The sequence below is a fragment of the Stenella coeruleoalba genome, assembly GCF_951394435.1.
Source record: "Stenella coeruleoalba genome assembly, chromosome: 8".
NCBI lineage: Eukaryota > Metazoa > Chordata > Mammalia > Artiodactyla > Delphinidae > Stenella > Stenella coeruleoalba.
This window is the reverse complement of record NC_137154.1, coordinates 25043288-25070092: the sequence shown is the minus strand read 5'-3', so window position 1 is coordinate 25070092 and position 26805 is coordinate 25043288. Positions and strand designations below refer to the sequence as shown.

At 37.2% G+C, this 26805-nt stretch overlaps 1 protein-coding gene across 3 annotated transcripts in view; it reads left to right on the top strand.

Annotated features, from left to right (window-relative positions):
* HIPK3 (homeodomain interacting protein kinase 3) overlaps nt 1-26805 on the top strand; it is a 95007-nt gene that overhangs the window by 52268 nt on the left and 15934 nt on the right. For all 3 annotated transcript variants that reach the window (XM_079928888.1, XM_079928890.1, XM_079928889.1), the window contains exons 3-6: nt 16231-16354; nt 24777-24896; nt 26017-26103; nt 26595-26779. In XM_079928888.1, coding sequence (XP_079785014.1) covers nt 16231-16354; nt 24777-24896; nt 26017-26103; nt 26595-26779 — 516 coding nt within the window. The remainder of the gene's footprint in view (nt 1-16230; nt 16355-24776; nt 24897-26016; nt 26104-26594; nt 26780-26805) is intronic.

The following is a 26805-nucleotide window of genomic DNA, read 5'->3' as shown; positions in this document are numbered from 1 at the left end:
TGGTATTTTTGCTTGTTTCAGTAGATCATTTCTTCTTATTGATGAGTAATTTTTCTGGCACAAGATTTCCAGGCCTACCTTATACTTTTCCCCACTCAGTTCTGGAATCAGCCATTTCTCCAAGGGGCCTTAGTTCCTTTTAGTATGGGAATGGTATTTAAGAAATCAAGAATTTGTTTTTTTAACAAGTAGATTCCAGGTTTTTTTGCCGAAACTTTCTATCATTTCATTCATTCTCTTGAACTTTTTTTTATCATTATTTTAAAGTCCCTGTTATTATTTCAATAACTAGGTAACTGTGAGGCTGCCTCTATTGATTTTTCCTCCTTTTGTTTCTTTGCATTTGATTATAGTTCCTGTTAGCCTGGTATCTTTTTGTTTGTTTGCTTGTTTGTTTCTTTAGCACTGGACCTTGGGTATTAAGTGTTAGATAGCGTCACTCCTGTGGTATTCCTGCTGAATAGATAACCTGAACCTTCTCGTGAGGAAACATTAACTAAACACAAATTAAGGGAAATTCTACAAAATAACTGGTTTGTCTTCTTCAAAAATGACAGTATCATGAGAACCATCAAAATGCTGAGGAGCGCATTCAATATTTTCTCCTTATATTGTTGTCCACTCTGAGAAATAAGTATGAGGAAGTTTCACTGTAATTGAGTAAAATTTGCTTTTGGCATTTATTTTGATGATTAAGTTAGGATTCTATGGATGCTGAATTGATATAAAAGGAGAGGATAAGTATCATATCCGAGCGTATCTTTCACCTTTAAGGCATTGCATTCTTGTCTAAAATGGAAAATTGGCTGATTTGAGAATAAAATGTAATTGAGTATGCAACCATGTGAAGAATAAATTTTATTTTTGGGGAAAAAAGTGTTGTGGAGCTCTTCCAGGTAAGGGGAACTAAAGAGACATGGGTCTGAGAGTTATTTATTTTTAAGAATTGTTTATTGTACAAGAAGGCATTATTGAGGCAATTGGCAAAATCTGAATAGTAGTATCACATTAATATTGATTTCCTGGTTTTGACAAATACGCTGTAACTATGTAAGAGGCTTCCCTTGTTTTTAGGAAGTAAACACTGAATGAAGTATTTCAGGGTAAAGGGATACAGCGTCTGCATCTTAACTGTCAGATGATTCATAAAAATCATATTTGTGTGTGTATATAAAAGAGGATAATACAAATGTGGTAAAATGTTAACATTTGGGAAATCTGGTTAAGGGTGTATAAGAATTCTTAGTTTAGTTTTGTAACTTTTCTATAAATCTAAAAGTATGTCAACATAAAATGTTATAAGGAGGGGCTTCCCTGGTGGCACAGTGGTTAAGAGTCCGCCTGCCGATGCAGGGGACACGGGTTCGTGCCCCGGTCCAGGAAGATCCCACATGCCGCGGAGCGGCTGGGCCCGTGAGCCATGGCCGCTGAGCCTGCGCGTTCGGAGCCTGTGCTCCGCAACGGGAGAGGCCACAGCAGTGAGAGGCCCGCGTACCACCAAAAAAAAAAAAAAAAAAAAAAAAAAGTGTTATAAGGAAAAAAGTATGAGAAAAATAGTTATATATTTGCTGAGTTAAGTGAAATTTAAGAATTTCACCTTTAAGAAATGGCATGCTCTAGAATGCCACCAGGTTGTGTAAGAGATCACTCACTTGGTGAGTGATCTAATCTTCTACCTGTTTGTTAATGCATAGGTATGTGGTCTTATGATTAAATAACGCATTTGCAATAGTTCATAAAATAAAATTATCTATCTAAATGGTGTTGAGGAGCTTGGATTTTCACTGAGACTGTGTAGGTTTGTTTATAAGCCCGCCCACTTGCTGAGAGAACTTGGAAAGTTACTTCTGTGCTTTAGTTTCCTCATGGCTACAGTGGGATAATACAGTACCCACCTCAGAGGATTTTGTTAGAATTTAATGAGATAATGAATATAAAACACTTAGCACAGAATCTGATTCCTCATTAGAACTCAATAAACATTTTTGTTATTTTCAATAATTTTGCAGAATTGAATCATTTATTGCAATTAAATAATTTTTTGTTTGATTTAGTTTAAACACACTGTATAGATTATGAACTTCTGTTGGCATCTACTGATGATACATTATGATTTTAAATATATCTCATAGTCAAATAAATTTGAGAAATCCTGTATTTTTTTTTTTTTTTTTTGGTGGTATGCGGGCCTCTCACCGTTGTGGCCTCTCCCGTTGCGGAGCACAGGCTCCGGACGCGCAGGCTCAGCGGCCATGGCTCACGGGCCCAGCCGCTCCGCAGCATGTGGGATCTTCCCGGACCGGGGCACGAACCTGCATCCCCTGCATCGGCAGGCAGACTCTCAACCACTGTGCCACCAGGGAAGCCCCCTGTATTGTTTTGTACTTCCCTCCTAATCACCTGTAGAATAAAGATTACAGCATTTATCTTATTACCTCATAGAACAAAATATTTGAAAGGGTTGTAAAATACAAACGCAATGTAAAATATTAAAAATATAGTCCATTTATATGATCTGTGATAGACATTGACTTTTCTACATCCAGTAGCATATAAACCAATATATAAAAAATAGACACTTTCAACCTCAGTTGCTGACATGTTTTTCCTTTATTGTCCACAGATACTTTTCATATTCCCCTACCAAGCTTCTCTCTCTTGATATGTTAATAACAATTTCCTCAGTTTTCTCTTCCATAAGATGGAATTTTGAGATCTTGCAACTGTTCTTGGTAGATAAAACATAAAATAAACAGGGCTGTCTGTAAATAAAATAAATTTCTGACTCCCACCTTTACAAAATATTAGCTATTGATCACTCATAGATGTGCAAATTATTGATGTATACATCTTTTTGGACGTTGGGCTCTAAGCGATACATTTAGCATACTGGTAATGACCATTAAATCTTTGCTATCACCTATCCTCTACCTCTCAGGTTTTACATTTAATAGATTTTGAAGGTATTTATTATTACTGCAGTTCTTTGTACTAGGCGCTTTGATCTGGAGGCGCTTTGATCTGGATCATTGTGCAGCATACTTAAAAGATTAAGTGGCCTTGCAATTATGATATTTTTAATTGTGGTATTTTTAGCCTATGGCTCAAGCTACATTTGAATGAGTGTCTATTCTAAGAGCCTGTACTTTGATTACATTTGAACACGTTATTGAATAGTTGCAGTTACAGTCATAAAAGCAATCTGTGCGAATATCCAGTATTCTGTAGCGTTGTTATTGCCTACAGCAACAAGTTTCTTATCATGGTAAACACTCGTGACTTCAAAAAGAAAATATTTCTAGAAGTGATTGATTGGCTCTTTTGAAATTTATTCGCCTGAGAGTGTTGAATTGCTTTTAAAAAAGCACCATTCTGCAGGATATTTAAACAAGTGCTGATTAAGCTGGAAGTAAACTCCCTAGTATATTTTAACAGTCATCCTTCTTTAAAGTTCCAGTTGTACAAATGTTCTTTCCTATTTTCATAGATTTTAGTTGCATTATGATTTGGAAGATTCTTGGAGGTATTCCAGTTCCCCTGTTGTAGTTAGAGGAGTCTCCTTCGTGATAGACCCTGCAGATAGTGTAGAGCCTCTCAGGGATACTTCCAGTATTCCTTCCCTCCCAGTGTCAGAGATTCTCAGTAGGCAATTGTTCCTGGTAATAAAAGGAAATTAAAAAATTGAGTTAACACGGATTATGTAGTTTGATGGTAATAGTATTAGAAGAAAACACGAAATTCCTATAAAATTTAGGTGACTGAAAAATTTTAAACATTGGTCTTTTATTGTATTGTATACGATGCTTGTTTTAGTAACAAGTATTATGGAAATGTATACTTCTCTCTCCTTTCCAGGTTGATTCCTCAGAGATAATTGCTGATAAAACTTGGGTGTGTATCCTTTGCTAGATTTGCTGTGCTTGTATAAACACGTGTTTATTAGTGCCTGCATTTTATAACCACTTTAGGTCTTTGCTGTCTTTTGCTAAGTAAAGGGCTTTGCCTTGTAAGAATTTATTGAGTGCCTGACGTTATATTTATTAGTAATCACACCTACTGGATGGTCACATCCACTATTGAACTTATTTCCTAATTGCTTTTGTAAAAGGTTGTTGTAGTCATCTTTTGGAACACAGTATCTGCCAAAATAAGAGCCGTATTTTAACTGAGAAGTATCCAGCAGATGTCTGTGTATTTAACATGGAAGATTATTTATGGTTAAGATGAGTAAATGCTTAAAGATCAGGAAAAGGACTTAGTAAAATGTCAACTATAGTTCTTTTAACATAAGTGTATATCTCACATTTCCCGGTTAGTCTAAAAATCAAAGGTGATATGTTGAAAGAGAAAAGAACACATTAATGATAAGTATAGCATCTCAGTGGGAGGACTTCTAGTAAGATAAAAGTCTGATAGTTTTAGTAATCCTAGGAATTATTTATTTTAACACGTAGTAGTTAAAGCATTGATCCTGAAGCCATAAAACCTGGCTTTAAATCCCAGCTGCTCATCACACTAGCTGTATGACCCTTAGGCAAGTTGCTTATCCTTGTGTCTGTTTCTTTATCTATTAAAATGATTGGTATGAATATCAAATGGGTTAATATTTATAAAGTGCTTAGAGCATTGCCTGGTTCATAGTGCTGGGTAACTGCTTGTTGTTACTGCTGTTATTATATTTATTTTAAAGGATTTATACAGAATGAAAAGTAGATTTAAAAAATGGCAGTGAAATATTTTTTTCATTTGATTGTCCTAGAGATCTAAAGACCAGTTGACCTCAAAAAAGGCATAGAACTATTAGGTCAGTTAGTATTTTCTTATTCTGTGGAAAATAAAACTAGAACATAACTTTAATTGAATTGTTAAAAAATACCTTCGGTTTCAGTTTCTAGGTTTTCTGTTAGTTTGACTTTCTGTGTTTCTTTCAGTTACACGATTTTATAATTGAGATGGTATGGTGTAGAGAAAGGCTTTTGGAATAAGGCATTTGAAATCTCATTTCCATCCGTCTCTGGCTAACTTTGGGTAGTGTATCAGTTATCTGTTGCTGTGTGACAACTCCAAAACTTAGTTGCTTCAAAAACGATTTATTATTTCTCATGATTTTGTGGACTGACTGTACTCAATTGAGGGGTTCTTCTGTTTTACGTGGAACATTTTGTTTACCAGCATTTTTGATCTCGGAACAGAACAACAATGCTGAAATCTGTTTTTAGAACATTTTATTTAAATGAGCTAATGTGTTAAAAGTTATTTCTGTGATGCCTGGCCATTGTTAAAACTCAGGAAATGGTGTTGATTTTTATTTAATAGTCAAGACAATTCAACTGTCCCAAATGTAAAGTGGCTAGCATGTAAAAAAGGTCTTGGTTGATACTTGTTTGGCTCATGTGTTTGAGTTAACAAAGCTATTCACAGCAGAACACTAACAGCTTCCACTGGTTGATCAATTCAGTGAACAAATTAATGAGTGAATGCCTACTATATGCCAGACAGTGTTCTCAGTGCTGGGAATATAGCATTGAAAGAATTAAAGCTCTTTCCCTCACGGGTTTTATATTTAGTGGGGGAGGGGAAAACAGATAATAAGCAAACATATATATCAGTTGGTGGCAAGTGCTATAGAGAACACTAAAGCAGGATAAAGGAGGAGAGGTAAGTATATGTGCTGGTGGGGGTTTACCCTTCTGTTTAAGGTGGTCAGGGAATGCCTTTCTAATAAGATCTTTGGGCAGAAACACAAAGTAAGAGTGAGGGGATCAAGTCCTGCTGTTCCCACTGCCTGGAACCTTCTTCTAGATAAATGTAAAGGTTTTGAGGCAGCAACTATGGTTAGAGACAGTAAGGAGGCCAGTGTAGGTGGATGAGAGCAAACAAATGGGATGATGGTGGGAAATACTAGATACGGCTGCGGGCTGAATCACGTATGACCTTGGAGGCCATTGTGAGGAATCTGACTTTACTGTGAGATGGGAAGAAGCTCTTGGGAGGTTTTGAGCAGAAGAGTGATGCGGTCTGACTTGTGTACTAAACGGATCACTCTGGTTGCTAAGTTGAGAGTAGATGGTAGAGGACGGGGCAGAAGCAAGAACAGTTGGGGAGCGTGCAACGAGAGATGCTGGTGGCTTGGACTGGGGTTGTAGCGGTAAAGGTAAAGCAAAATGGTCAAATTCTGGATCTGTTTTGCAGATAAAGTCAATGGGATTTGCCGATAAATGTGTGGGAAGTGAGAGAAAGAGGAGAGTCAAATTTGATTCTCACACAAATTATGGGCCTAAGAAACTAGGAGGATAGAGTTGTCATTCCTGAGATGGGGAAGGCTGGAGGAGGAGTGTGTTGGAGGGAATTATGAAGATGTTTTGAACATGTTTGGTTTGAGATATCTAGTTGACACTCAGTAAGAGATGTTGAGTAGACAGTTGGATACGTAAGTCTGGAGTTGGGGAGAGAGGTCTGGGTTGGAGATACACATTTGGGTTTTAAGAATAGAGGTGGTGTTTAAAACTGTGTGATTGGATGAGATCACCTAAGGGAAGTGAATGTAGTTAGAGAAGATAGGCATCCAAAGACTGAGCCTTGGGGCACCCCAGAATTTAAAGGTTGTGGAAATGCGATGGAACTGGAAAGGAATCTGAGAAGGAACTGCAGGTGAGGTAAAGAGGAGAGCAGAGTGGTGCCCTGGCAGTCAGTTGCATACTGTTTAAAGCAGGAGAACACAACTGTGTCAAATGCTGCAAGTCAAATAAATCAAGGATGTGGCAATGCAGTGGCTGATGGTGACTTTGACAAGAGCTATTTTGGTGGAATGATGGGGTAATGAAAGCCTGATTAGAGTGAGTTCAAGAAAGGGGCAGAATTGGAGGCAGCTTTTCTTAACAGTGCTTTCAAGAAGGACTGGTGTAAGAGGGAATAGAGAAATGGGTGATGGCTGAAGGAGAGTATATAAACAAGAAAGTGTTTTCTTTTTTTTTTCCAAAATGGGAGATATGGGATAGTTATATATATGTAGAGAGAAGGAGGGAGAGGGAGAGAGAGGTTGGTGATGAGAAAGAGTGGGAAATTGGTGGAGTGATGTACTTCAGTAAGTGAGCATGGGTGCCTTAGATAGAAGCACTGACAGATGCAAGTGGGCTAGTAGATGTGGTGGCGAGAATGTGGAAGTTTCTTTCAAATCCCCCCCTGCCCCCAGTAAAGTTGGATGCAAGGACAAGAGTCAGGAGTGAGGATGAGGGAGGAGGTGATGGTTTGAGAAGAGAGGAGGTGTGAATTAGGACAGTGGGAGTATGAATAAATTAAGAGAATGTATATACTATTTTACATAGAATCTTTTACTTAGTCCTTTGGATAATTTTCAGAGCATGCTACATCAGTAAAACCGCATTTTAAAAATGAAAATACTAAGGCTCAGGTAAATTACTTGCTATTAGAGCGATTGCTAGGTGTCTGTTGAGTGTTTAAAATCTAGCTCTATTTAGATGATTTGCATTATTTGAAGTCAGTGCTTCCTTACCAGACTCGCAAGATTTGTCTTCCCAGAACATTCTGCAGAGATTTTTAAGTACCACTATAGCAAAACATTCTTATGAATGTTTTTACCCCAGAATTTACCCATGACCTGTGGTTGACCCCCAAATGAGAGATCACATGTTGTGCCATTCCATTTGTATGACATGTCCAGAACAGGCAGATCTAAAGAGACAAAAAAAAAAAGACGAAAAAGAGACAAAAAAAAGAGAGACAGAACTAAAGCGACAAAGTAGATTTGTGGTGGCCTAGGGATGGAGGAGTTTGGGAGAAATGGGGAGTGACTGGTAATGGATATAGGGTTCCTTTTGATGGTGATGAAAATGTTCTAAAATGGATTGCGTTAATGGTTGCATAATTCTGTGAATATACTAAAAACTATTGATTGTACCATTTGAATGGGTGAATTGTATGGTATGTGAATTATGTCTTAATAAAACTGTTATTATAAGAAATGCCTTCTGCATCATCTACCTCAAGAGAAGACTGTTCTGATTTTATTATTTTTATCTTTATTGAGTTTACCATTTATTTACCTTTTCTAAGTTTGTGCTGCATTTCTCTGGTATCTTCTTTTTTTTTTTTTTTAACATCTTTATTGGAGTATAATTGCTTTACAGTGGTGTGTTAGTTTCTGCTTTATAACAAAGTGAATCAGTTATACATATACATATGTTCCCATATCTCTTCCCTCTTGCATCTCCCTCCCTGCTACCCTCCCTATCCCACCCCTCTAGGTGGTCACAAAGCACCGAGCTGATCTCCCTGTGCTATGCGGCTGCTTCCCACTAGCTACCTATTTTACGTTTGGTAGTGTATATATGTCCATGCCACTCTCTCACTTTGTCACAGCTTACCCTTCCCCCTCTCCATATCCTCAAGTCCATTCTCTAGTAGGTCTGTGTCTTTTTTTTTTTTTTTAACATCTTTATGGGGTATAATTGCTTTACAATGGTGTGTTAGTTTCTGCTTTATAACAAAGTGAATCAGTCATACATAAACATATGTTCCCATATGTCTTCCCTCTTGCGTCTCCCTCCCTCCCACCCTCCGTATCCCACCCCTCCAGGCTGTCACAAAGCACCGAGCCAATATCCCTGTGCCATGCAGCTGCTTCCCACTAGCTATCTACCTTACTACGTTTGTTAGTGTGTATATGTCCATGACTCTCTCTCGCCCTGTCACAGCTCACCCTTCCCCCTCCCCATAACCTCAAGTCTGTTCTCTAGGAGGTCTGCGTCTTTATTCCTGCCTTACCCCTAGGTTCTTCATGACATTTTTTTTTTCTTAAATTCCATATATATGTGTTAGCATACGGTATTTGTCTTTTTCTTTCTGACTTACTTCACTCTGTATGACAGACTCTAGGTCTATCCACCTCATTACAAATAGCTCAATTTCGTTTCTTTTTATGGCTGAGTAATATTCCATTGTATATATGTGCCACATCTTCTTTATCCATTCATCCGATGATGGGCACTTAGGTTGTTTCCATCTCCGGACTATTGTAAATAGAGCTGCAATGAACATTTTGGTACATGACTCTTTTTGAATTTTGGTTTTCTCAGGGTATATGCCCAGTAGTGGGATTGCTGGGTCATATGGTAGTTCTATTTGTAGTTTTTTAAGGAACCTCCATTCTGTTCTCCATAGTGGCTGAACCAATTCACATTCCCACCAGCAGTGCAAGAGTGTTCCCTTTTCTCCACACCCTCTCCAGCATTTATTGTTTCTAGATTTTTTGATGATGGCCATTCTGACTGGTGTGAGATGATATCTCATTGTAGTTTTGATTTGCATTTCTCTAATGATTAATGATGTTGAGCATTCTTTCATGTGTTTGTTGGCAGTCTGTATATCTTCTTTGGAGAAATGTCTGTTTAGATCTTCTGCCCATTTTTGGATTGGGTTGTTTGTTTTTTTGTTATTGAGCTGCATGAGCTGCTTGTAAATTTTGGAAATTAATCCTTTGTCAGTTGCTTCATTTGCAAATATTTTCTCCCATTCTGAGGGTTGTCTCTTGGTCTTGTTTATTGTTTCCTTTGCTGTGCAAAAGCTTTTAAGTTTCATTAGGTCCCATTTGTTTATTTTTGTTTTTATTTCCATTTCTCTAGGAGGTGGGTCAGAAAGGATCTTGCTGTGATTTATGTCATAGAGTGTTCTGCCTATGTTTTCCTCTAAGAGTTTGATAGTTTCTGGCCTTATATTTAGGTCTTTAATTCATTTTGAGCTTATTTTTGTGTATTGTGTTAGGGAGTGATCTAATCTCATACTTTTAAAAGTACCTGTCCAGTTTTCCCAGCACCACTTATTGAAGAGGCTGTCTTTTCTCCACTGTATATTCTTGCCTCCTTTATCAAAGATAAAGTGACCATATGTGCATGGGTTTATCTCTGGGCTTTCTATCCTGTTCCATTGATCTATATCTCTGTTTTTGGGCCAGTACCATACTGTCTTGGTTACTGTAGCTTTGTAGTATAGTCTGAAGTCAGGGACCCTGATTCCTCCAGCTCCATTTTTTGTTCTCAAGATTGCTTTGGCTATTCGGAGTCTTTTGTGTTTCCATACAAATTGTGAAATTATTTGTTCTAGTTCTGTGAAAAATGCCAGTGGTAGTTTGATAGGGATTGCATTGAATCTGTAGATTGCTTTGGGTAGTAGAGTCATTTTCACAGTATTGATTCTTCCAATCCAAGAACATGGTATATCTCTCCATCTATTTGTATCATCTTTAATTTCTTTCATCAATGTCTTATAATTTTCTGCATACAGGTCTTTTGTCTCCTTAGGTAGGTTTATTCCTAGATATTTTATTCTTTTTGTTGCAGTGGTAAGTGGGAGTGTTTTCTTAATTTCACTTTCAGATGTTTCATCATTAGTGTACAGGAATGCCAGAGATTTCTGTGCATTAATTTTGTATCCTGCTACTTTACCAAATTCATTGATTAGCTCTAGTAGTTTTCTGGTAGCATCTTTGGGATTCTCTATCTATAGTATCATGTCATCTGCAAACAGTGACCCCATGCACTGTGAAAATCCATGGATAACTTCACAGTCAGGGCCCTATATCTGCGCTTCCACCTCTAGGGACTCAGTAACCACAGATCCTGCAGTGCCATAGTGCACATCTATGGAAAACATTCACCTATGAGTAACACACACACACACACACACACACACACACACACACACACGCACAGGTTTCAACTTTGTTGTGTTTATTCTCGTGGCCACTCATCCTTGACTTGTGCGTGCATACCTATTTGAACAGTAATGTAACAGGTAACTCCCATCACTTGTGTTCTACTTTTCTACTGACCATTCAGACTTAGTTCCTGATTGACCCTAGGGTTTGTAATTATGTTTACAACTTCATAAAAATAGAAAGTCCCTCACTGATCAACAGGGAGTGTATGAAAGGAAAATTGACCCATTCTGACTCAGGGCAACATTTCCTGGTTTTGAAAGACACACACCCACTCGGTAGTGCTTACATATGTCCAAGTACTGATCCACTGAAGTTGGGGTTGCTTTCTTTCTTGGTACCAAACTTTGCATTCTTAAAATACTTCGCCATCTACCTATTTATGCTATAGATTTGTAGTAATAGACAATTTCCAAACGTTTGAACCTTATCTCAATCGTGGGGCTCACACATTCTTTCTGGTATCTTCTTGTCAAAAGTAGAGAGAAGCATGTAGCTATACACTTGTATGTAGAGGAGTATCATCAAGAGAAGCCTGGATAGCTGTACCTTTCATTTTTACTGAGTGACATTTCTGACAGAATCATCAGAATCTGGCCCTTAGTTTTGTCATTTCAGAAATTATTTGATCAGTGTCCTAGACTTGACCAGACCTGGGTTCTGTCACTAGATTCTCAAGAAACTGAAATGTATCAGCATTATGCTAGTTTTTTAACTTTAATGAGAAACGTTAGGCAGACTAAATAATCAAGTTGGCCTAAGCATTCTCTGTATTTGAAAAAATAAGTTAGGAGTCATATTATGATCACTGTTTTCTTGATGGCCATGAAATCATCACATGAGTTCATAGTTTAATGGCATTTGCAGGGATAACCCAGGGCATCTTTCTCTTATAAGAATATAATTGTTCCTAGAATTTGACATATTGAGTTCCTGAACTGAGACATCCCTTTTCCTAACACGGCTAGGTTTCTCTGACAGTGATTGAATTTTCAGCTTAAAAAAGTAAATAAAAATGAAATAAAGTAACTCCACTAATAGTTATCTTCTTCTCTGAGTGATGGTATTTCACTGTTCTTAATTGAACCATCTCCTGCTAACATTCTTTTTGAGTTCTCTAGCAAAAGACGCACAAACCATTCAGAGTTCAGTTTACCCACTTAAAAAAAATTTTTTTTAGCTTCTCCACTTTACCTGTATGTTATATCAGTGTTTCAAGGTTTTAGAAAAGTAAAAAAAGATTTGGTCTTAATGAATATTGATAAATTTTATTAAAGGCATATGGCAAAAAAAGGAAACATGGCATTTTATATATAGATTGCCTTTGTTACCATATAACCTAAATTTTTGAGTTGGTTTGTGGATTTGACACTTGCCTTCTAATTGTGAGTTATTATTTATAGAGTGGTGAACAACAGGTTTAGTTATACTCTCTGTCCAATGGCCATGTTTAATGTGTGCCTTGCCTGTCTACAAAAGTACAAATGATATCTGTTCCCTGCTATATCCTTAGCACCACCACGTTATAGCTGCTCAGAGGGGAGTTAAGTTAGATGAGAAAAGATGTAGAAGAATTTCCTTTAGGTGTAGAACAAAAGATTTATTTTAAGAATGGTCCATAAATTAGAATTTCTGCTGTGGTCATTTATATACAAAAGTATATTTAGCCCAGAGGAATAATTTGAGAGCCAATTAAGATACAACCAGAAAACTAAGCTTTATTCATTACTGACAGATGGATATATTATTCTTTAGTGCATAATTTGATTTTAAAAGTTTATTTTATTGTAAGACTGGCCAGCAGAGCTCTGACAGCTCTGGCAGTTTCATCTAGATTGTAAATGCTTAACGGTATTGCTTTCCTACCTTTTTACATGTGATGATACATATAGAAAATATAATGTTTTATGGCATGCCACGGTAAGCTGGAGAGAATTTAGGCACGTTTGACTCAGACTTGGTGAAGAAATTTATTACATTTTCTTTATGATATGTAGTATTATAAAATAAAATACAAAAACTTTTGGGAAGATAGTTGTGGCAGCCTTGGAATCGTGCCATTCGGATCCACTTCAAGAGAACCTCCTGTGAAGAGCAGTTAACTGACAGCCTCCAGCTGTTGTGCCTTTAGGTAATGCATCAGTGCTCAGCAGAGGCCCCTTTGCTGCTGGGCTGCTCTCAGCCAGTGACCAAACACAGTGGGGGTCCTAGAGCTGCGCTGTTCTAGTTTGATGGGGAACTAGCCTAGCAGATAATTTTTGCCTTGGGGACACCCCATTGACCCTGCCAAGATTTTCTCTTAACAGCACTGCTGTTGGAGGTTCTTTCCACCCAATTCTTCCTTTGCACCTCTTTCACAGGTGTCAGAACTGCTCAAGGTCTGAAGCTCTCTTCACCTATTCCTTCTTCCTGTCCCTGTGTATCCTTCAGAGACATTTTTCTGAAGAAATTTCTTGCACGTCTTGTCTGCTTCTCAGAGGACTTAAACTGATGCAATAATACATAATGAATTTGTATAAAACTTGCAGTTAAAATTCTTTCATTTTTTAAAATGAGAAAGTTGAGTTTGCTTACATAAATACAACTTTTGAATCTTAGATTTGTATTTGAAGTGGTTTTATACAATTCCTAGTCAAGAGTTTGAAAAAATAACTCTATATTCTTGTCACTGTCACCTAGAAACTTGGCTCATTCATTAAATGGTAACAAATGGCAGAAGGAATTCATCACTCTTTGTCTAGTTGACAGAAACTCTTCTTAATTGTTAACCAGATTTCAAATAATTTTGGTCTCTTTAAGTTGAGTATCCTAGATACTATCATTTTGTTAATTTTCTTTCATTACCAAATGCAATGTTGAAGTTTTCTACAGTAGCCAATTTCAAGACCCATGAATTTTTTATATTAATTATTTCAAAATAATCATAAAGCTCTTATACACAGCTATAGCTCAGTCTTATTAATAAGTCTTCAGGATTCAAAGTAGTACATGATTAAGTATCACTAGTGAATCTCATTTACTCCATATTTTTGAAACAGGCTGCCTTTTGCTTTGAACCTTTTAAAGTACAGATTAGTATATACCCTTTATAAACTCTTGTGTCCATTTCTCTTTCTTTCTGTCTAGACTTCTGTTCTTTGAGGCCTAGTTCAAACCCACATTTCACACTGATGCTTTCTTTCCTTTGTGTGAATCAACCTGTGTTGGCATGACTTATCTGAGAAATGTTTACTGAGTGCATATTCTCTGCTACGTTCTGCGTATAAAATAGTGAACAAAAAAGGATATCTCTCTATATTGTGAATATATAAGATTGATAATTTAGTGTAACCTATTTTTTCTCTTTTTACAATATAGTTTAGCATTTGCTTATAGCTGAATATAACTCGTGTGTACATCTACACACTTGCTGAGTATTTTGTCAAAAGAATGAAGAACTTTTATAACTATGTTTTAAGGTTCTTTTATGCCTCATAATATCTCCCCATGACACTTACTTGTTTTTCACAAGTACTTGTGCATTAAGAGCCTACTGAATCTTAAGTATTAATTATAGCAGAGGTGTTTAGGAGTAGAGAGTCACTGGACAGATCCCAAATCTATGGTAGAAAACAATTTGTTTATTATCCTTTGAACTTATTCTGATCAGAAGAGCTGTAGGGAGGAGATGGAATAGTTTTCCCATTGAGTCTAGTGCTTTGGTTCTTCAGTTTGGCCATGTATTGGAATCACCTGGGGAGCTTTAAAAACTACTGATGCCTACCTCCCATCCCCAGAGTTTCTGATTTAATTGGTATGGGGTGTGGCCAGGACAAAGGGATTGTAATGTGCAGCCAAGATTGAGAACCACCGCATTAGGAGATAGTGACAATCAGCACTCTCAGTTAAAAAAAGTTAGCAGAAGGCTTATTTTCTTAAACTGTATAAAATATACACTGAGAGAGCCTGGGAACAGTGCCATCCCAATAGTAACGAGGACCCATAGCTCATTGAGGGAGTTCCGACTGGTCAAGTCTGGGAAAATTAGAGCATCAAAATAAGTAATTATAGTAATGGATTATAACCCATTGAATAAAATAGGAATCCATTATACTTACATAGGTAAATACATGAATAAACTGAAATTGGATTATTTGTACAGTCTCAAATTGAAACTCCACAAAATGCTTCATTACAGAGGGGAAAGGAGAAACTTGATAGTGGAGAAATCTAGCAGATACCATGTTAAATAGTCAGAGTGAATATTATCAGTAGTGGAGCAAATCAAAATTTTGTACCACCTGATAGCATATAATGAGAAAAAAACGCCATCACTTTTTAAACAGTTCTCCCAAAGATCTATAACCTTCATCTAATTACAAGAAAACATCAGATAGACCCATACTGAGGGACATTCAACAAATAACTGACCTGTAATATCTTATGCCAGGGTCATAGCAATCAAGGAAAGACTTGAGGGACTATTCGATATTGGAAAAGACTGAAAGGGATATGACAGCTAAATGCAGTGCATGATTCGGAATTGGATTCTTTTTCATAAAGGATGTTATCAGTGTAATTGGCCAAACTTACAGTCCGAGGCTTAGATGGTGGAGATGTATCAGTATTTGTTTCCTGATTTTGATGATTGTATTGTGATTATGTAGGAGAATATTCTTGTTTGTAGGAAATACGAAGCATGCCATTATTTGGCAAATTACTCTCAAGTGGGTTAGGAAAAAGTATTTATTGTACTGTTCTTATAACTTCTCTGTAAGTTTGAGACTGTGCAGGATAACTATGATTGTATGACTTTGTATATAGAGAACTCTTAGAATGTTAATTTTCTTATGGAAAAGTCATGTGAAGTAGCAACACAATTTATCGGGGAATTGTATCTTTCATGAAATAATTTTCCAAATAATCAAAGCTCTTCAAGTGGTAAAGTGCTTTTTTAACTGTTTTGATGTATCCTGTACTTTCTGCCTTTTAAGGCTGACTATATTGAACTTGGTCTTATCTGTTTTGGATAACAAATAGCCCAGTTTTTATTATTATCTTCTGAAGTAATACCCTCGTCTAGATCCATGGTTAGCCTTTGGGGTTTTGTTTTGTTTTGTTTGGGTCTTATCTTCTGGTGTCTGGCTTTAAGTTCTGTTGGTGTCATGGTGCATGTATTTTTAATTTGTCAGTTCTCTTTCTAGTGTGTTATTTCTAATCTCCTGTAGTCTCAAAAACAAGATCTATGCTTTTCCTTTTTTTACTGTCATGTTAGTAAAACTCGGATTAAGTATAGATATTTTATCATAGCAATGTTGTACTCATAGCACCCCTTGAAGTTTAATTCAGGATTATGGCTAGGTTTCAACAAGTTCTGGAAAATGAAGAATTACTGTAAATAGTAGATGATTTCGCTCTCATTTTACAAACTTCTCTGAGAATATCAGATGAATTGGATAATTTTAAAAGAAAACCGCTGATTGATTGATTGATTATTATTATTTTTTTTTAAATTTCAGAGCTCCAGAGATTATATTGGGGTTGCCATTTTGTGAAGCCATAGACATGTGGTCACTGGGATGCGTGATTGCAGAATTATTCCTTGGATGGCCTCTCTACCCAGGAGCCTTGGAGTATGACCAGGTAATAGAACTGTTGTGATAACCCAGTAGAATTGGTAGAATGTAAAGAAAAATAATAGACTTACAGGAATGCATTTTCCCAGGTATACAATACATGTGAGACTCCTTTTAGAATAAATTGGCAAAACCTTGGATCTAACGGAATTTAAATTCAGGACTCAAAACAAAACTTGATTTTTAAAGTGTTTTCATAAACAAGGGTATAATCCACAGGCCTGAAAACCTTTTGGGAGAATTTTTTTGGTACCATTTTTATATTATAGATATATAAAGGGCTGGACTGTGTCCATTTAAATAATAGTGCTTTGCTTGGGTGACAGACATCACTTGGGTGATGACAGCTGAAATGTCAGCCTCTCCCAAGGAATAAAAGTCATCATAGCTACTGGTCTTGAACCAACAGCCTTTACTGGTCTTAAGTACCTCAGTCACCCTAACCCTCTTTAGTATTTTTAGCTGTTTTTGGTGGTGCTGAAAGTCTAGCTTAACATTGAAATGACTCTCAATAAAATCCAGCAAATCACCTCCCTACACACTTTTCATGGTAGTTTTCAGGTGTGTTCATTAGTCTCTCTAAGCTACTAGACAGTGTTGTTTGCTATTTACTTGGTTTTTAATATCAAGATTCTTTTTTGGGTAATTGTTATCTTCTTCACTATTATTTGAAAGTTTCATAGCATCTCCCTTATTAGAGATAGAGATATATATATATATACTCAACTCATATTTTAGTAGAAAATGTTAGAATTAACAGTGGTTACATATATTTTGTCTGGCTTATATTTTTATTTAAATGTTATACTATTTAACTTTCAAACATGAAAAAAAATAGAAAGAACATTTTACAGCACACATAACTTGTAGCAAAATGCCTGATTTCTAAGATTTAGCTTTCTGTATAAAAGGGGATACGAGAGGTAGTTAATTTAGTGACTTAAATGTTGCTGAGACGACCCTAAAAGTCATTTAATATTAATTATTAAATTAGATGTTATCATTAACTTTAATCTTATCCTCTTCCAATGACTTTCTACCCATAAAATTTCTCTGTTAGGCCAGGTGTTTTTTTAATATTCTCTACTTTCCCCCTCCATGTTGAGCATACCTCTTAAAATACCATTTCTATAAAAATTTCCATACATTCTAGTTTCCTTCATCTTTTTACCCAATCATTAACTTTGATGCAGGTGCCAAACTGTTACTAGTTTTGAAAGAGTTAGTGATCTAGTTGGAGAGTCCCATAATCCCTTAGCTGCTGAAGTACTGAGGTACCTGTCAAATTGTAGAAATATACCTTTGGCTTTGTGGACCACAATTTATGACATGCATAGTACTCTGGAGCAGGACACCATCTAGTGGCAATATAAAGGTCAGTTTGCTGTTATACTCTGGATTTGGACTTTACAGTTCTAGTGTTGGACAACTAACGTTGATACTGAAAAGGACCCTACAGATTATCTAGTTACTACCCCTTCACATTTTATAAAGGAGAAAACTGAGGCCCGGAAAAATGAAATGACTTGTCAAAAGTTACAATGGTAATTTAACACAAAGTCCTGACCAAAGCTCAGTTTTTCTAAAATCTGTAATAGATTTCTTTTTTTTTTCTAAACTGGGAGGTGTTATCTGATCCAGATTCACAATATTTTCGGAATGTATATTACTTTAATTCCAAATGGATACAGTAATTGAAAAAAGTTAATAGCATACAGCATCAATAGCCACACGGTTATCAATTCAGTGTTTTAAAAGGTATTTTCCAAAATATATGAATACAAACAAATAAGAGTGATGTGTTTTTTGGTTCCAATCTTGGACTTCATACTCATTTTCAAATATGATGCTTGCTGTAGAGGTTTTGATAAATGTCTGTTTTCAAGATAAGGGCTATCCCTTTATTCCTAATTTTAAGTTTTTTTTTTTTAAGGAATTTTGCCCTTTTAAAAAAATTTATTTATTTATTCATTCATTCATTCATTTATGGCTGTGTTGGCACTTTGTTTCTGTGCGAGGGCTTTCTCTAGTCGCGGCAAGCGGGGGCCACTCTTCATCGCGGTGCGCGGGCCTCTCACTATCGCGGCCTCTCCCGCTGCGGAGCCCAGGCTCCAGACGCGCAGGCTCAGTAATTGTGGCTCAAGGGCCTAGTTGCTCCGCGGCATGTGGGATGCCCCCAGACCAGGGCTTGAACCCATGTCCCCTGCATTGGCAGGCAGACCCCCAATCACTGCGCCACCAGGGAAGCCCTAAGTTGTTTTTTTTAAATCCTAAATTGGTTTGGACTCTGAAATGCTTTTGTGCATCTATTAAAATATTCACGAGTGGGGTTTTTTGGGGTTGTTTTTTACTTTAGTCTATTTATGTGGTTGAATTTCATAAAATTTCCTCAACTCCCTGGATTATGATCATCTAATTAGGATGTAAAAGGGCACGCCTCTGTCTGTTATCTGTTTCCTATTCTGGGCATCAGCTGCCATGATATACTTGGATACCCAATTGGGGTGTTGTTGCTATTTTATTTTTTTAACTTATTTTTTGCCTTACAGTGACAGTACAGTGGGCAATAGTAGTAACATTACTAATTAATACTTATCGAGTTCTTTTGGGTGCCAGGAACTGTCAACACTTTAACTCATTTAATGTTCACAACAACCCTATGAAGTTTTATGGATGAGAAAGTTGAGGTGTGGGGAAGTTTAATAAGCTTGCCCAATAGTCTAACACGGGCAGTCTGAATCTAGAAGCTATGCTATTAGCAGTAGACCACCTCTACAGTACTTCATGGATAATGATACTTTCAAGACACTAAGAGTCCAGCTGAACCCTGCTCTAGTCTGCCCTAGCTCCCTGGCACTGACCCTCTTCCAGACTCCACCTCTACCCTACCACTGTCAATCTACTATTGCTCGAAGAGGGTTTTCACAGTCTGTATATTAGTTATTCAGATTCATCAACCTCCATTTGTATTCTGTCTCCAGATTTGAGTTCTAGGGAAGGAACCAGCAGCCTGTGCTAGTTTATTGTTTTGTCCCGTGATAACTTTTTTTAAAAATAAATTTTTTAATTTTTATTTAGTTTTGGCTGCGTTGGGTCTTTGTTGCTGAGTGCGGGTTTTCTCTAGTTGCAGTGAGCGGGGGCTACCCTTTGTTGCAGTGCGCAGGCCTCTCATTGCAGTGGCTTTTCTTGTTGCAGAGCACAGGCTCTAGGCGCGCGGGCTTCAGTAGTTGTGGCTCACGGGCTCTAGAGCACAGGCTCAGTAGTTGTGGCAAATGGGCTTAGTTTTTCCACGGCATGTGGGATCTTCCCGGACTGGGGCTCGAACTGTGCCACCAGGGAAGCCCCCGTGATAACATTTTGTACAAATATTTATCTCTCAGAATATATGCTGTACAAGATATTCTTCTTCTGTTTTGCTTTTGTTAATAACATTGCTTTTAACAACAGGAGTGTTTGTATATTACAAATATATCAGCATTATTTATAAAGAGTGGAAGCCCAGCCAATTAATTTGGAAATTCAATTCAACAGAAGCACAGAAATTCTATATTTTATATCTCTAGCAACAGCTGCAAAATATTATAAATCTAAAATTGATAGAACCAAAAAAAGAGACGAAGCCACAATCATAATTAGAGATTTAAAGCACATTTCTTTCAGTAATTGATAGAGAAAGTAGATAGAAAAATATCAGTAAGAATATAGAGGATTTGAACACATGATTAACCAAGTTGACCTAGTGATACAGGCATAGAGCACTACACCCAATACTACACGCAAAACTGCAGGATACATACTTTTTTTTTTTTTTTTTTTGGTACGCGGGCCTCTCACTGCTGTGGCCTCTCCCGCTGCGGAGCACAGGCTCCGGGCACGCAGGCTCAGCGGCCATGGCTCACAGGCCCAGCCACTCCGTGGCACGTGGGATCCTCCTGGACCAGGGCACGAACCCGTGTCCCCTGCATAGGCAGGCGGATTCTCAACCACTGTGCCACCAGGGAAGCCCAGGATACATACATTTTAAGTGCACATGGAACATTTACAAAAATAAAGACTTTCTGTGAAATATATTGTAACATCTCTTTCTTAACCCTTGTTGTTATGTCTTTTGTGTAACCTATATTTAACCTTGTAATATTGTTTTTTTCAAAGGAGGTGAAAAAGACTTAACAGTATATGTGTAGTATACTTCAAGGCCAATTTTGAGTCACCAGGAAAAACTTTTCAGACTATTTAAATTCTTTATTATGGGCTTTGTGTTCTAGCCCTTTAATCATCTGTGTCATCTCTTAAAGTCTTTCCAAGGCAATTTCTTCTTTGAATTTTGGATTCTACAACTAGGCACTGACCATGTTGAGAATATATTTTGTCATATGTGCATTTTATTTCCTTTTGTATACAAATGTACTTACTGTGTATGTGTAGAGAAGGCTGCCCTGTGAATTGGTACTGTGCTTGGATCCCTTCCTGTCTTAATTGTAGGTATAGTGTCTCATTAGTGCTATATGTACTCAATTTGACTTATATTTACTGGGGAAATATCAGTAACATTCTAGGAAATTAAATAATATTTTTGTGGATGAATGGACAGTATTTAATTGGTTGATTGTTCTTGAAAAATGTTTGTTAGAGTTTAGGTAGAATCTTATCCAGAGCAGCCGAAAGCCTGAATTTATATTCAAATTTTATTATGCTTGGTAATATCAAATTATATCTTATGTAAGAAGAATAGAGCTCACTCCAGGGGTGGGGGTGGGAATCTTTAAAGAATTCTATTTTGTCAAGCTATTCAGGTTTCAAAGAGACCTTCTCAAGTTGGCTCAAGGAAAAGTTCATTTATTTTTGTGTGGACTGTCCAAAAATCCAAGAATGAGCTTTAATATGACTGGATTTTGTGAAGTCTGGAGTTGAAGGTGCTTTTAGGTTCAAGGCAACACTTAGAGAAATTAATAAGCTTTGGTAGAATTTCACTCTGGTGCTCGATCTTAAGTATAACTTAGCTCTTAGCTGCTCTTTAAGTGCTTTTATCTGTTCTAACTTGCTACTCAGAATTCCTGCTCACTCTTAACTCTGGTTATGTTAACGTGGTCATCAAACTCTAGCTCTGCCTTATAACCCTTCAGCTCATCCTCCAACAGTATCTGGAATTTCTTAGTTTGCGTTTCTGACACTGTAAATCTGATTTGCTTAGCTTAATTCTAGTTGAGTTCACAAGGCAAATTTATGAAGTAATTGCTTCTAGGTCAGGTCCCCACCCTTTATCCACTGGAGACAGGAGGGGCATACAGATGGAACAAGTTCTTTTCAAATGACTGGCAGGCATTACGACCAAAAATAAACTTGGCAGGTTCATTTGCCGTTTTGTTTTTTCAGTGCCATCTCAACTTCTTAGGTATATTAATTGCTCTATGGTATTCTCTTAGCACTTTGTTTTTTTCTTTATAATGGCATTTCCTAGTTTAATTGCAGATTATGTGCTTAAATATTTATTCTACTGAATTTTTTGAATAAATTTTAAAGATTGGCAACATATTTTATTGTTCTGCATAGCTTTAGCATCTGACCCATAATAAATGCCCTGTGTAAGTTTGTTGAAATTGAATTGTTGAGCACCTTTCTTACCATCTGTGATACTCTGACGCAACATCAAGGTACTAAGCTCTTAGTACTTTTCATTTTCTGTTTCCGTAAAACAAGGAACTCAGGCACTTGGGGGATGTGGGGTGAGGGGGAGGTACTGCACTTTAATGTAACGAAACTAATTTGTAAGGTGGAGATTTTAGTTATTTCATGTAAAATTCAGGATACAAATATGCATGAACATAGACTCTTGTTAGGAGGCACGTAGTCTAGCAGGGAAAACTGACATGTAAAAATAATTGTAATGTAGTGTTATAAATGCATTAAAATAGTTACGTTCTAGGTGTGGTGGTAGCACAGAGGAAGGTGATTGCCTCTGTTTTGGATGGTTAGGCATAGCTTTACAGAGGAGAATTTCTTGAATTGAGTCTTGAAGAAGGAACAGTAAAAGTTTGCCACGTGGATTTGGTGAAGTGGCAGGGAGGGGAGTAAGGAGGGAGAGGAACAGGGATGTTGATAAGTAGGGGTTAGAAAGCAATCTAGGAAAGAGAAACTAACCCATGCAAGGTTTAGCAGGTGCTAGACGGGGCTGGAGTACAGGAGCATGTAAAGAGCCCGGAAGAGATAAAGCTGGAGGGCCTGTGTGCCATGTTTAGAGATTTGGAATCCATCCTGTAGGCAGTAAAGTAATTTTATACAGGGGAGTAATAATCAGATTTTCATTTTATCAAAATGGCTGTTAGCAATTTCTTGTTCTTAGCAGTGTGAATAATGAATTGGGAGTGAGTGGATGGGGTCATTAGGGAGGCAGGTAGGCTAATTAGGAGGCTTGTGAGATTGTATAACTCAGAATTGAAGAAGACCTGAAAGAGGAATGGAGAGGAGAGACAGTTATGAAAAATACTAATGAGGTAAAATTGTTACGGTTTTGGATGTTGGGTGATGAGGGCGAGGTACTTGTTGGGCATAAATTTCAGGTTTCTGATTCGGGTGGTTGGTGGTAGTCTCCAAAGGGGGAAATACATGAGGATTAACAGGTTTAAGGAAAATCAGTTTAGAATATGTTCACTTTGAGGTACCTAAAGGCCTGCCAGATACAGAGTGTCAGTAAGCAGTTGGATCTACAGCTCCAGAGCTAGAGATAAATATTTAGACATAGAATTAGAGATAAAACTATGGCACGTGGGGCTTGTAGAGGGAAAGAAGACAGATAAAACTCTAGAATGCAATGCCATATAACAAATGGAGGAAGGCAGTTAAAGAGTGCCAAGAAGTAGGAAGAGAAATAGAAAAGAATGATGTGGAAATGAAAGGAACAGAGTTTTCAAGTTATTCACTTGAAAATAGCCAGTGGTGTTGAAGTAAGATAAGGATTAATATGTGACTATTAAATGTGTCAGTTAATAACAGGACATTATCATTTCGTGAGAGTAGTAGTAAAATTCCAATTGTTGTGTGTTGAGGTTAGAATGGAAAGTAAAATATAGACCACTATTTTAATGCTTTTAACTGAATGAGAAAAGTGTTTTAAATAGTTAAGAGAGTTTTGGGGGTTTTTTTTTTTTGTTTTTAGGCTGGAAGATATTAAACATTTTTGTAGATCGAGGGCAAAAATCTCATACAGAGGAAGAAATAGAAGATGCAGGAGAGGATGGACTAGTTGTATTTGAGGTTTAAAAAAAGAATCCTGTGTTCTCAAACACAGTTTCAAGGGGTTAAGCCTCTGTTTATTCCCTGTGCTGCCCAGTTGTTGATCTGGGGAACAGATATTTGAGGGCCACCTATGTACCAGACACTGTCATGGGTGTACGTGTAAGAAAACAAAAAAAAGTTCTTCCCTCATGAAATGTACATTCTACTGCAGAATGGGGTAAGAAAATACAAAGTAAATGTACCAGAATATCGGATGATAAAAAAGCACAGTAGAGAAAAATACAACAGAATAAGTAGAGATAGGGGTACTAAGAGAGGAGAGCTTGTTCTTATTTATTAGTGGGGCATGAAAGGCCTCATGAATAAGGTAACATTTGAGGTGAGAGCTGAAGGAAGTGAAACACTAGCCATACAGATGTCTGGGGGAACAGTGTTCAAACAGAAGGATGTTAAGTTCAGAGGCCCTGAGGCTGGAGCTTTTCAGTGTCCTCCTGAGAGAGCTCATCTACACTGTGTCCTCCTCTACTGACTCAAGCACACATATGCCAGTGACATAGATGCGTCCCCTCCAGTGCTCCCATAGCCCTAATTCACCACGTCAACTTGTCACTAAGTCAAGTAACTTGTCAGTTGCCTGTGTAGATTTCTCCAGTTTCTCCAGTGGTTTCCCAGTATTGCCTCTCAGAGTAAAATCCAAACTTCTTAACCTACTGATAAAGCCCTTTGCCTGCTAGATCAATTTCGTCTCTTGCCATTTCTCCCTTAGTGAACTTTAGTCTCTGAATGTGTGGATGTATTCCTTTTATTTTCCATATTTACTCATATTATAACCTTAGCATAAATCATAATAATTCAGATTTTTTTCCATTCCTTCAGGGCTGACAAACTGTTTGTTCTTTTTGACCCAACTTGAGCATCACCTCATCTGGAACTTTATATGACTACAATTATTTTATGTGTCTCTTCTTTGTTTTTCCATAAGGCATGTATTTATTATACCTGTATTATATCAATATATATTACACTGTATTATAATTGCTTACTTGTATGTTCCCTACTGGACTGATTTCTTAGGGCACACACTGTACATCATTTAATTCTTGACCTAACATCTACCTTAGTGTCTGATATAGTTGTTCAATAAATATCTAATGCAATAAAAGAATAACTCTTCTGTTTTGTAAATTATTTTTCAGATTCGATACATTTCTCAGACTCAAGGTTTACCAGGAGAACAGTTGTTAAATGTGGGTACAAAATCCACAAGATTTTTTTGCAGAGAAACAGATATCTCTCATTCTGGTTGGAGATTAAAGGTAATTCATTAAAAAAAATATTTAGAAAAACATATTCTAAGATGCTTCATGTTCACAGATAATACCCTCTGTGCCTATTTTTCTTTCATTGCATTTTTTTTTTTTTTGCGGTACACGGGCCTCTCACTGTTGTGGCCTCTCCCGTTGTGGAGCAGAGGCTCCGGACACGCAGGCTCAGCGGCCATGGCTCATGGGCCCAGCCGCTCCGCGGCATGTGGGATCTTCCCAGACCGGGGCACGAACCTGCGTCCCCTGCATCGGCAGGCGGGCTCTCAACCACTGCGCCACCAGGGAAGCCCTCTTTCATTGCATTTTTTTCTTCTTTTGAATTTTCATTTTTGACAATCCCCACCCCCCACTTTTAACGAGGAGAGTCCTTTCTGAATACCTTAGCTCATTCTCTAACCTGGCAGCACAATTATTAACTCACTTTAAATAGTTTAAAAAAATTTTATGTGTATCATTTTGTGTTGTTTATCTTCCCTACCCAGTTCTACATTTATTAAGCTTTATAGGACAGGGATTGAATCTAACCACTTACTACATAACCCAAGTACCTAATTTATTCCTGGGATTAGTAAATCTTTAATGATTCACTTTAGTTATTTTGTTAAGGATTTTATCTATATGTGTAATATTTTTTGGTCTGAACCTGAACTTCTCATTTTTTGTATACTTCTAAAAACTTACATTTAAAAAAATTATTTTATTTATTTATTTTTGGCTGCATTGGGTCCACTCTTTGTTGCGGTGCGTGGGCTTCTCATTGCAGTGGCTTCTCGTTGCGGAGCACAGGCTCTAGGCGCATCGACTTCAGTAGTTGTGGCTCGCAGGCTCTAGAGCGCAGGCTCAGTAGTTGTGGCACACAGGCTTAGTTCCTCCACAGCGTGTGGGATCCTCCCGGACCAGGGCTCAAACCCGTGTCCCCTGCCTTGGCAGGTGGATTCTTAACCACTGTTCCACCAGGGAAGTCCCAAAATTACATTTTTGATAGTTATTCTTTTGAAACTACTACTTGCCTTAGAATATTCAATGTATTAGGCTAAATGTGCCAGAATTGAAGAAATAAAGGATTTACAAATGGTGGGTAATATTTTCCTTCTCTGATATATTCGATAAGACACTGGAAGAACATGAGGCTGAGACAGGAATGAAGTCTAAAGAAGCCAGAAAGTACATATTCAACAGTCTGGATGATATAGTGCATGTGAGTACCACAGACACATTTGTCAATCTTATGCTTAAGTTGGTGGATTGAATGCCAAGAATGCCAAAACACGTTAATCATTTTCTATATGACATAGAATGCTTGCTGTTTTTAAGCTTTTCAAACAAAATTGATTCTGAGGTTTCAGGGACTAAATTGCATTTGTCTTTATCACGTATTTAATTTGTATTATTCAAGTATTTTCTTTAAAAAGGAAAACTCTAACAGACATATTTCTTTTCCTTACATCTCTCTAGAAGTGGATATTTGTTAGTTAAAAAAAAATTTTTTTTCCTGCTTTGAATGCTCTTTGGTACCTCAAAATATTTTTGAGGATTTGTTAAACTCAATTGTTCTTTCTTATTTCAAAATAATTGTAGTTCTTTGTTCTTTCCTGTGTTGTGGGCTTTTTTTGTAAACTGTGAGACTTTAACATATACTACCTTGTATGGCTTATTTTTATTCGATGACTTGAAATTTTGATTTTGCAGGTGAACACAGTGATGGATTTGGAAGGAAGTGATCTTTTGGCTGAGAAAGCTGATAGAAGAGAATTTGTTAGTCTGTTGAAAAAAATGTTGCTGATTGATGCAGATTTAAGAATTACTCCAGCAGAGACTTTGAACCATGCTTTTGTTAATATGAAACATCTTCTAGATTTCCCGCATAGCAACCAGTATGTTACTCTAAAATCTTTTAAAA